The sequence below is a fragment of the Rhopalosiphum padi genome, chromosome 1 (genome assembly GCF_020882245.1).
Source record: "Rhopalosiphum padi isolate XX-2018 chromosome 1, ASM2088224v1, whole genome shotgun sequence".
NCBI lineage: Eukaryota > Metazoa > Arthropoda > Insecta > Hemiptera > Aphididae > Rhopalosiphum > Rhopalosiphum padi.
Genome location: NC_083597.1, coordinates 26,922,223 through 26,933,246, shown reverse-complemented (window position 1 = coordinate 26,933,246; position 11,024 = coordinate 26,922,223). Strand labels below are relative to the sequence as shown.

General features: G+C 26.0%; 2 protein-coding genes across 2 annotated transcripts; both read right to left on the bottom strand.

The window, feature by feature from the left end:
• Nucleotides 1-1,278: 1,278 nt before the first annotated feature.
• Nucleotides 1,279-4,063, bottom strand: LOC132917901 (uncharacterized). The gene is made up of 7 exons (XM_060978890.1): nucleotides 3,904-4,063; nucleotides 3,662-3,754; nucleotides 3,446-3,584; nucleotides 2,812-2,933; nucleotides 2,524-2,637; nucleotides 1,710-1,841; nucleotides 1,279-1,619 (listed from the first exon to the last, which is right to left on the bottom strand). The coding sequence occupies exons 1-7, from the start codon at nucleotides 3,971-3,973 to the stop codon at nucleotides 1,423-1,425; spliced, it is 867 nt and encodes a 288-aa protein (XP_060834873.1). The 5' UTR covers nucleotides 3,974-4,063; the 3' UTR covers nucleotides 1,279-1,422.
• A 4,194-nt stretch (nucleotides 4,064-8,257) lies between these two features.
• Nucleotides 8,258-11,021, bottom strand: LOC132923836 (large ribosomal subunit protein eL37A). Its single transcript, XM_060987815.1, has 4 exons — nucleotides 10,870-11,021; nucleotides 10,568-10,703; nucleotides 10,389-10,473; nucleotides 8,258-8,368 (listed from the first exon to the last, which is right to left on the bottom strand). The coding sequence occupies exons 1-4, from the start codon at nucleotides 10,870-10,872 to the stop codon at nucleotides 8,317-8,319; spliced, it is 276 nt and encodes a 91-aa protein (XP_060843798.1). The 5' UTR covers nucleotides 10,873-11,021; the 3' UTR covers nucleotides 8,258-8,316.
• Nucleotides 11,022-11,024: the final 3 nt, after the last annotated feature.

Genomic DNA, 11,024 nt, shown 5'->3' with positions numbered 1-11,024 from the left:
AAAAATGTATAGTTATACTCATATATATTGGTGAATTTGTTGTATTAATAAAAACCAGAAAATGTTTTTGAATAATAATATTGGTAGAACAATCATAATTAAATAATTGGACACTAGAGACAATGTGTATCACCATCTACCTGAACATGATACTGTGCACTGGATAAATTATAAAATTTTATAAATGAAATGGAATTAAAGGTTAAATTTCTAATATCTGAGTTGTTGAGTACACCATCATCTAGCATAGGGTTAAGTTAAAAATACCAAATACTAAAATATTGTTGAGATTGTACCTATTCTAATGATTAAAGATTAAGATACAATCAGAACATTTTTCAGTTAAGCTAATTTTTTAATTTCATTGATATATTACTTATGCATAAACTTAAAATATTTGTATATTCCATGATCAAGATGCATATTTGTCTTATAAATGATACATTAGTGAATTTCAAGTACAATATCTTAGAACATACTTAAAACATAAGTTGGATGTTGGTTTAACCAAGTTAAGAATAAATAAACAAAAGGATAGTCAATTATTATAACTATCATCAACCATATTATTATCTATGGTTGGTTTTCTTGCATAAGAAAACACCCATTATTATCAATTGTCGACATTGAATACCATGATTTTTGTGCTATATAATTATTTTATACATTATTACACATTAAAAAATTTCTTAATTAACTAATAATAAAATAAATTACAAATCTTATTATTGCCATTAAAGATAATTTGATAACTCAGAAATTCAAATAAATATTCCTTGTATTGGGATCATGTTTACTAATTAAACATATATTATCTAATATATTTAACATACTTACAAATATTTGTAACAAAAAGGTATATATTTAATAAAGCAGTTGTAAGGCCAATCGTGTTGTATGGATTGATGGATTGTATAATGTTGGGCTGTGTATAATAAAATATAACAGAGAGGACGAGTATAACAAAGATGAGAATGCGTAGTGACAAACACCTCTGTAGTGGATGATAAGGTAATAAAGTAATTTATTGTAGGCAGTGTGGAAGTGGCACAAATTGTAGACTAAGTATGGGAAAATAGGTTGAGATTGTTTGGTCATGTTATAAAGAAAAGTGAATGTGGTTGTGGAAGTAAATTTTGAAGGAAAGAAAAGGAGAAGAAAACCGAAGAAAAATAGATTGACAGAATAACATAGTATATAGCTGGGAGACAGAGTCCTATGATGGTTTAGGACCAAAATGGGCAACCCCATATATAGTTGGAAGCAAAAAAAGACAAATATTTGTAAAAAATAGTTTTATTGAATTTTTAATCACACATTTATACCAAACTACACAAATTGTTTGTATACTTTATTATATTTATATATATTTATGATCTTTGTACATAGTTATGTACTATAATATTTGTATTATTAAATGCTCTATTTCCTCATTTTGATGCAAGTAACTAATGGAGGAGTATTACAAGAACATGTAGTTTTGTACGTATCTGAGTCTGACTGTGGGCCAATAGTTATATTTTGACCTACTGAAAAACTTAAATCTCCATACTTGCATTTGTAGCTATTAGAGTTGCTGGTAGAAGTGGTTTCATCAGCAGTTGCAGCATTATATTCAGCTAAAAAATATAAGCATAGAATAAAACATAATATTTTGAAATATAAACAAATCATGAATTATATAGAGAATTCAGAATATTGTAACTTACGATTTAACCATTCAATAGGACATCCATCTACTTTTTCGAAATAAACAGGAGCACTTCGTGTTACAATATTTTCCATATATAAAATCTCATAACTACAGCCAACTTCTCTACATGATTGATCATTAATTGTACCTATAAATGGAATTAATGCAGTATATTCATTAATTATCTACATTACTATATTACACATTTATTATTTAATTAATAGTTTATTTATAAAAAATGATTAGATAAATTATTATTTTCCTTATAGTACGATAACAACTTATTTTATATTAATTTGATTTTAAGACTCATTTTATCCAAAGTACCTAATCTATTATAAATAATGAAGTCTCGACAAAATATTATTATTTTTAACTAGGTTATAGGTAGTGATTTAGTCTTCAAATTATGACGATTGTTTTAGCCAGTTGTATTTTAATTCTTCCAAGGATGAAATAGTTCCTTAATTGATCTGAGTTTCTACACTTCTGGGATATTTTATGAACTTTTCACCCTTCTTACCGTAGATGAAAGAACTTTCTGAAATTCAAATGGGGAAGCTATCTAGCTGTGATGTAGTAAATGTTTTTTTTAAGATCAATAATTTAATAATAAAGAATATAGTAAATTAAATATTAATTATTCTTTTAGTGTCTTGCCATTTATTTTGATGTTTTTGATCATTTAAATTAAAAAATGTACATGTTTCAATTCAAATCAATTGATTAGTCAAACTTGAATTTAAATATAGGTAGGTATACGCTTATACATGTATCAAAATATTTAATTCATTAAAATTGTATTGCACTCTATAAAAATATGTATTTACCATTAAATTCTGGAGAACACACACATTGTAAATAATCACCAACATAAAATCGTTGACCATTTTTGTAAACCTGATTGTCATACATACATTCATGACCAACTGCCTTTTCTTCAGCTAAAAATTAAATAAAAAATTTTCAATGTTATTATAATTACATTTTTATAATACGTATTTATATAGTTAATTTAATTCATTATTTTAATAAAAAAATGAATGCATTGTACAACTGTTAAGTGACAATCTTATTTATTATTACTTGTTAGGAATGTGAATATTTGGTAAACTTACGACAGAATTTTTTAACCTCACAACACGAATCTCTGTCATATTGATAATAGCATGGGTCTCTTAGTCTTGTGAAATATGATGGACATTCAACCTTGGCGCATGTAAATTTAGTTGTGGTCTTACTGAAAAAAATTGATTTAATATTCATACATCAATGTTTTAAAAGAAAAAAATATGTTTTATAATTTAATTATGTTTTTATAAATATAATATAATAACGAAAATAAAAAGATATTTTTTTTTACAATATTAACTGAATAAGTACTGAAGTACCTATATTATTTAGGGAAACTTTATTAAATGTTAGCATAAATATAATAATAGAATACACTATACAGTAAACTTTACTACATACTCATTTACCCTAATTTTTTAATTTTGATTTAATATAGACAATATAGTTATAGCAGTTTCTATGGGTATTAGATATATCTATTATTATTTAGTATACATAGAAAGAAGTATTTAAAATTTAATTTATTCTACCTATTGTAAAACTTGAAAGCTTTTACTTAAAAATGGTAAGGTAGATATGTTTGATTTAAGGCAGATAAAATTATACATTTTTTAAAAAATTAAATAAACACAACATAGTTAGGTACATAATAATATAATATAAATGGCATCATCATACTTATCATATGTCCTCTGATCACAAAAACAGGCAGCAAAACATGGGTTTAATGCTGAGTCAGTTTTAGAAAGACTATCAACTGGTTCATAAACATTTCCATTCAGATAACACTTGTTACTTGGTCTCGTAAACACATTTTCTACACAAAAGTTAGATTTCAGTATTACAATAATTATTATTGTATATTTTTCTTTATGATCTTGCACAGCAATTTACCACAATCATATGCCACTGGACAAGAATTTGAATCATTGCTGTAAATAGGTTTACATCCAATTTCAGTATACAGTTTTTTATTACTGACACAACCTTAAACAAAAATATATATTAAATTATGAATGTTAAACACTATATAGGTATTGAACTATTTTAATATATTGTCTATTTTTATAGATACATATATGTTACTACATTAATAATAATTAATACATATTATAAGACAAGTAAACTATTTTTACCATTTATATAGTTTATGTTTAAAAATATTAAAAAACTAAGTTTTAAAAATAATGTCTGAGTTTTAATCATTTTAATTGTATTAGTGTGAACTGTATTGCAGAATGGTTAAACTAATAGTGTGATGGACCTATCACCTACGGGAGGTCTTATAGGTCTTACTAAGGTCTAATGTTCAAATGTTGTTTTTATAAGTAGGTACTAATCAAAACCAGTTTTATACAAATGACCATGTACCCAATGAATGTCAAGTTATAAGTAACAAACATATTTTTTATGCATACAATTATAAATGGGTGTGTATGGTAATACAATAGTATCTGCTTATATAATATTATATAGTTATATATTACTTATATTATGATAAATTGATGACATTTGATTTAGGTATGATGTTATAGAAACCTGAGACATGTATTCATATAGACATGTAGATATATTTTTAAATAATATGTGTAATAAAAATTTAGTTTTAAAAATCTAATCAAAAATACCTTGGTAATTAAGTATGATTATAATTTACAAGTATAGAAAATAGATCTTTATTTAGGTACATCATATTATTCATAAGTTATATATTTAATAAGATACGAACAAAAAATATATTATAGTATTATTTAGTACAAGGTATTTGTTAGTTACTACCAATATTTTCAAGTACTCGAGTAAAAGTAACTATCAGTGGTTGTCAAACGGGGAGCCGGGTACACGATGGGTATAATATTATAAAAGTATATGTTATTCTTATATTATTTCAATATAAAATACAGTTACCTAAACACCTTAATCTATTTCCTTTATAATACATTTTCATGGAAATAATGAAAAAACCTATTTAAACATTAAATTGAAATATAATACCTAATGGCTATTATTACCTATTTAATTTAGCCAAACGCTTTATTTTCATGCGGATACCCTGTAAAAGTAAAACTGTAATGAGTAGGACCTAACCTACCTAGGTATCTAACGTAGTTAGATTATCTAACTACATGGGAGATGGTATTTTGAGCCAATTTTATTATCTGTAATTTGCGCCACGACAGAAAACGAAATAGAATAATATTATACATATTATGTACCTAATCTGCGCCACACTTAACTTCAATTGTTGGACTGTAACTTGTAAGTAATAATAATAATAATATAATAAGTATATAATATATAGTATACTTACATACATTTATTTATAATTATAATATGGCTGAAATTTATACTTAGGAATTATACTTTTTTTAAATTACTTTTAATAATGTATAACTATTAAAATGGACTTAATCAATTAATAATTAAAAATACAATATGTTAATCTGTAAAAATATTATTTTTAGTCATTTTATTCTTTTATAAATTTATTTATAGTTATAATATGACTGATTTTTATATGTTTTTACAGGAATTGTAGGTACTTATATTATTTAATACTTTTTTAAATAATTTTCAAGAAATGTATAATTATTAAAATCAATTTGATTGATCGATGATTAAAAATACAATAATTTGTTATTTTGTAAAAAAAATTGTTTAGTTATTTAAAAATGGCACAAATTACAATTTGAATAAGGTGAATAATGGCGGAAATTACAATTTTCGAAGGTACAAAATGGTGCAGATTATACAATGTCCTTTTATTTAGTTTTATGTGGTGCAAATTACAACCTTAAAAAGTGGCGCAAATTGCATTAATATTTTTTTTGGCGCAATATACATAAGCCCAACTACAAAGGTACCTATTGGCTATTATTATATAGATAGGTAGGTACTTAAATAATATTACACGTCATGCTTGGTCATAGTTAGCATAAAAGCGTAGGTATCTACAATCTACTACTAATAAAGGGTATAATGGCCAAGGGGTATGTACAGTTTCCGCCAAAATTTGAAATGACCGATTCCGCCAATTTAAAAAAGGTTCGATTTCCGTTTTCGTCAATCTACCTGCTATGGTAAAATTATAATAATTTGTATTAATTGCATTATTATTCCTATTATTTTTACGGTATACTTAAGTTTTAACTTTAAATAATTGTACAAGGTTTATATGATGACATTAAATATTGAAAAATATATTTATAACTAATAAAGCATATAATAAATAAATAATATTTTGTCATAGTTATAATAAATACAATAATAAAGTAAAAGTCACTTATTCATAAAAGGTACATAATTTTTGTCATAAAGTTTTAATAAATACAATAATAAAGTAAATGTCACTGTTAATAAATACATAATTTTTTACAATTAATAGTGAAGGATTTTTACGATCCACGATGAACCAAAACACTTAGGATTTGTGAACTATAAATATTTTTCTTTTTTATCAAAAATATGGAATATATTAAAATAATTACCTATTCCATAGCAGGTAGATTGGCGGAAACGGGAATCAAACCTTTTTTAAATTGGCGGAAACGGGTAATTCCAGGTATAAGATTTATTGTTTCCCTTTTTTTAAAACTTTTATTCTAATCTATTAATATTAACTACCTATAGTAGACCCCTCTCGTCAGCCACTCCGGTTGATCCGATCCACCTGAACGCAAATTTGCTATGATCTACATTAGTAAGACACTAAGACAGAGACAACACATGCGGGTATAACATGCTCTTAATACTTTTTGGCAAGGCTGGGTATTAACGAATTAAAAGTTAAAACGTTAAGTTAATTAACTAGTTACTTTTTTTAAGATTAACGTGTTAACTTCAAGTTAATTTTATTCAAACATATCTAAATCAAATTAATTTTCGTCCAAAGAATAATGCAAATTTTTGAATGAGGTATTAGAAAAGTAGGTTTTTTGATAGCTAGTTAATACTTTGATGTATCATTTTAAATTTCCCTAGTAAGATTCTTAGGAGTTAAGAAAAACTATTCAATAAACATTACTTTGTGTCTGGAATTTTATATTATGTAAATTCAAAAATTTTAAATTTAAACTAAGTTAAGTTTTTTTCAAATTTAACGAAAAAAATTATGAATAACTTTATTATTTTAAAACTACTTAACGAGTTCGAAAAAAAGGTCAGCCTTGATTTTTGATTACTGTTGATACGTTTAATTCGTTATTTTAATTTTTCGGATTATCCGCGGATGTTCTGTCACTCTATTCCGAGGATAATCGAGAATACATTGTACGTTTTAAAAAAAAAAAATTATTGATTTTTTTCAAAAACACAAAATACGCATACATTTTTTTGGATTACTTCAAAACAAATAATTTTTGGAAAAAACTTTTGGCACCATAATCTTTAATACATAGGTTTCCAAAAAAAAAAAACCAAAATTTCGAGCGGGTGCTTAACTAGATTAGTTCCAAAAGTACTTTTTGAATTTCATCACTGACTGATGATGATGCTCTTTTTTGAATATTTTTTTCGATTGCATTTACCAAAAAATATTAAAAATTTAACTAGGATCTATAAAAATTAAATTGTCAATGAACTAACCCAACAGCCAATACGTTCGTGATCATAATAAATAATTTTAACATAATGTACTCTGTACTGCACTAATTGTTTCAATTGGAATGAAATACATTTTTTTTTTTAAGTGTAACTAGTAATTTTTAATTTACTAAGTGAATTCTCTAAAGTCCAGTGCAGTCATAGATTATTAAAATAGACGTTTTATCAAAATTCAATTCATTAAAAAATCATTATTAATTTAATATACATACCTAACATATAATATAATGTATGTATAGACTATAGATGCACAATAAAACATTCATATCATCTTATATTTTGTAAAATGGTGTGCGTTCATAAAAGTTAGAAGTAAAAAACATTTAAAATATATCAACAGCCTCATGAGAATAAATTATCAATCATTAGTTAGAATTCAGAACCTTTTCTTAAATTGTGTAGTTAAGTATCTTCTTATATGTAATAGAAATGTTTGGTTTATCACCTTTAAATTACATCTGTATTAAACTATCAACACATAATTTATATGACCACCAGACAGTACACAGCAAGTGAGACATACAGGAGTCATTGACACTGCCATCAAGTATCAGGGCCAGTAATGAAAGTTAGGTTTTATTTTTTTATTATTATAATAATGATAAATTTGGTACAAAACTTCAAACATTAGAAATATTAAAACTTGTCGGCGATCACATGTAAGATTCTTAAATCCTGAATACAGTGTAGGTTTCAACTAATGTTACATACATTTATTACCTAATTGGATACATAACACTAATACAACATAATATAATTTACCTACATTAATTATAAATTTTTAAAATAAAATTATAAATCTACCAGGTATTTAAGATCAATCTAAACTTGATTATGGTATTATTAGGTTAAACAAAGTAACTGATAAATAAATAAAAACAAAAACAATATTTACAAAGTTATTTGTATATTTTTTTAATGGTCTTTCAATTTAACAGAAAACATGATTAACTCTGTCTGGTTCTGGGCTTAGCTTGGGTTCCTTCCCGGAAACCGTTCCTGAAAAAGTAAAAAAAAAAAGTTAAAAACAATTTTAAATAATTTGAATTGTATTTATTGTTCATATTAAGTTGGTGCTCAGAGAGGGCAAGTACTACCCATTTTAAATACAGTCGTATTAGCGTATATTAATAAAATTTAACATCATCGCACACAGATCTAAACTACATTATTATGAATGTTACATTATAATTAGTGTTGAATTCTGAAACTAGAGAATTGATGTTTAACAGTCAGGGACATACGCAGAAAGTTTTGGTTTTTTTTTTTTGAAAATCAGTTATTGTAAAGTGGAACTTTTTTAACAAATATACAAATTTTTTTTTAATGAAAATAAGGTATACTTAAAATACTTTTTTGAAATACAAACATTGATATAACAAAATTAATATTAAAATTGAATAAGTAAATAACCATACAAAAACCAGAGTATTTCCGGGGGGGGGGGGGGGTATGTGTTTGAACACTCAAAACAACCCCTCTGTGTACGTGCCTAACAGTATATAACATATCAATACATCAAATATAAATCAGCTACAATCCAATTTGAAAAAAAATGGCAATTTTAAATGTTAAGACATTGATAAAATTGTACTTTTTAAATCATTTCAATGACATGTATGATTTAATTAAAAAATAAATACAATTCAGAGAAATAAAACCAATTATTGAAATATTGGTTTTAAAACTACCATATAAAATATAAAGCATGTTGTGCTCAGAGAGGGCAAGTACTACCCATTTTTAATTCAGTCGTATTAGCGTATATTAATAAAATTTAACATCATAGCACAAACTTATACAATATTGTTATGAATTTTATATACTTAGTTCAAAATAACTAACAGCCAGGTATGATTTTTTTTTAAACTAAACATAGAGAAATTAGGGTATGAAATAAAAGCAACTAGAATCAATTGATGTATTCTTAGATTTAAGAAATACTATCTGCAATACTGTATGGAGATCTCAAACATCGATCGATTTCATAAGTTTTAAGTTTGTTCTATTATAAAGATATTTAAAAGTTGAGTGCATTGAATACAAAAATAAATAGGAATCGTAGATATATTATTTAATTATAATAAAATAGCAAATTAAAAAATTAACTAGAAAAAAGAATAATTTAAAATTTAAGAAGGAAAATATTTTGAATGAAATATTTATCTTCTAGATTTGGGATTTATTAAAAAAAAAATAATAATATATACTTAATCGAAGAATGAAAAGACATTGAAAAAACTTATAACAATAACTGCATAGTTAAATAATTTTAAAAAATTCAAGTAGAATTAATTAATTATAAAAGTATACATATACTCACTATATACTATTATAAAGGAATAATGTAAATAAAAAGTAATACTCAGAGAGGGCAAGTACTACCCATTTTAAATCAAGTGTCGTATTAGCGTATATTAATTAAGATTAACATCATTGTAAAACTTTTATACATTTATTAAATCTTTTCCAGATTGTACACCTACATCAACACTCATTACAATACTCAGTGAGGGCAAGAAGTACCCATATATTAAAATATTCGTAATAGCGTATATTATTGATTTTTCTTCATCATGTGCATGTAATGGTTTTCTGTTAAGAGGACGCCATAACCGCATGTTGTCTCTGTCTTACTAACGTACATTATAATAAATTTTCATTCACCAGAATACATTTTGTGAAGTTACCTTTAACTATATTTACCCATATGCTTTTATTGATATTATTATTTTAAAGTGAGTTATAGCTACGTAAAATATTACAACTTTAAACTGATAATATCAATAAAAGTATAGGTCATTGTCTAGATAAAATTCTAATATAATCTTTAATAATAGGTAAAATTACTCCCAATATTAAAGATAACATCACAAAATGTATTCTGCTGAACGAAAATTTGTTATTATGTACGTTGGTAAGATAGAGACAACACATGCGGGTATGGCGTCCTCTTAAGAGGTTCCAATCCTTAGACGATATTAATATAAATACAATAATAGTGGTGTGAAGGACTCACCTAAATTTCCTGCGAACAATCTTCAAATGTCTGAGACGGCCAGTTCCGGTGGTCTTCCTACGTTGAGCTTTGACGCTCCAATTGTCTAGAAATAAATTGATACAATAATGATGAAAATTGACGAATCTACATAAATGAAGTTCGGTGTGGCGAGATCGCTGCCGGTTTATTGTACTTACAATGACGGAGCTTCTTGCTCGGGTATCCACACTGGGCGCACTTCGACTTTTGAATGTGATACGATGATCGTCCACAACGACGACACAGAGTGTGCGTCTTATTGTGACGTTTACCAAAACTTGAAGTACCTTTCGTCTGAAAACACAACAATATCAGCTACTAATCTGCTAACTCGATTTCGAATTTTGACGATCATAATCGACGAACTAACGACCGAACGACAAAGAGACGGGCGATAGATCAGACCAAAGGATCGTTTGAATAAAATCGGATGAAAATGAAAAAACGAATATAAACTTACCATTATTCCGAGGACGTGATCCCAAAATGACAACAACAACCAGCCACTGCAACTGGTCGGGCAAATGGACGAGTTAACCTAAAAAGGGATTTTGGTGGGAGGTCCCAGATTATATTGGCGAGTTTACAGTGCGACCGGTCGTTAGACGGAAAATG

Excerpts from the sequence above, each read along its gene's own strand:
- LOC132917901 (XM_060978890.1), bottom strand. The coding sequence starts at position 3,973 with ATGATTAAAACTCAGACATTATTTTTAAAACTTAGTTTTTTAATATTT. Across the intron at positions 3,755-3,903 it reads AAACATAAACTATATAAATG|GTTGTGTCAGTAATAAAAAA; the intron begins GTAAAAATAGTT and ends TTTTTGTTTAAG. Across the intron at positions 3,585-3,661 it reads TCCAGTGGCATATGATTGTG|AAAATGTGTTTACGAGACCA; the intron begins GTAAATTGCTGT and ends ACTTTTGTGTAG.
- LOC132923836 (XM_060987815.1), bottom strand. Across the intron at positions 10,474-10,567 it reads GAGCAAGAAGCTCCGTCATT|ACAATTGGAGCGTCAAAGCT; the intron begins GTAAGTACAATA and ends ATTTATTTCTAG. Across the intron at positions 8,369-10,388 it reads ATTGTTCGCAGGAAATTTAG|GAACGGTTTCCGGGAAGGAA; the intron begins GTGAGTCCTTCA and ends TTACTTTTTCAG.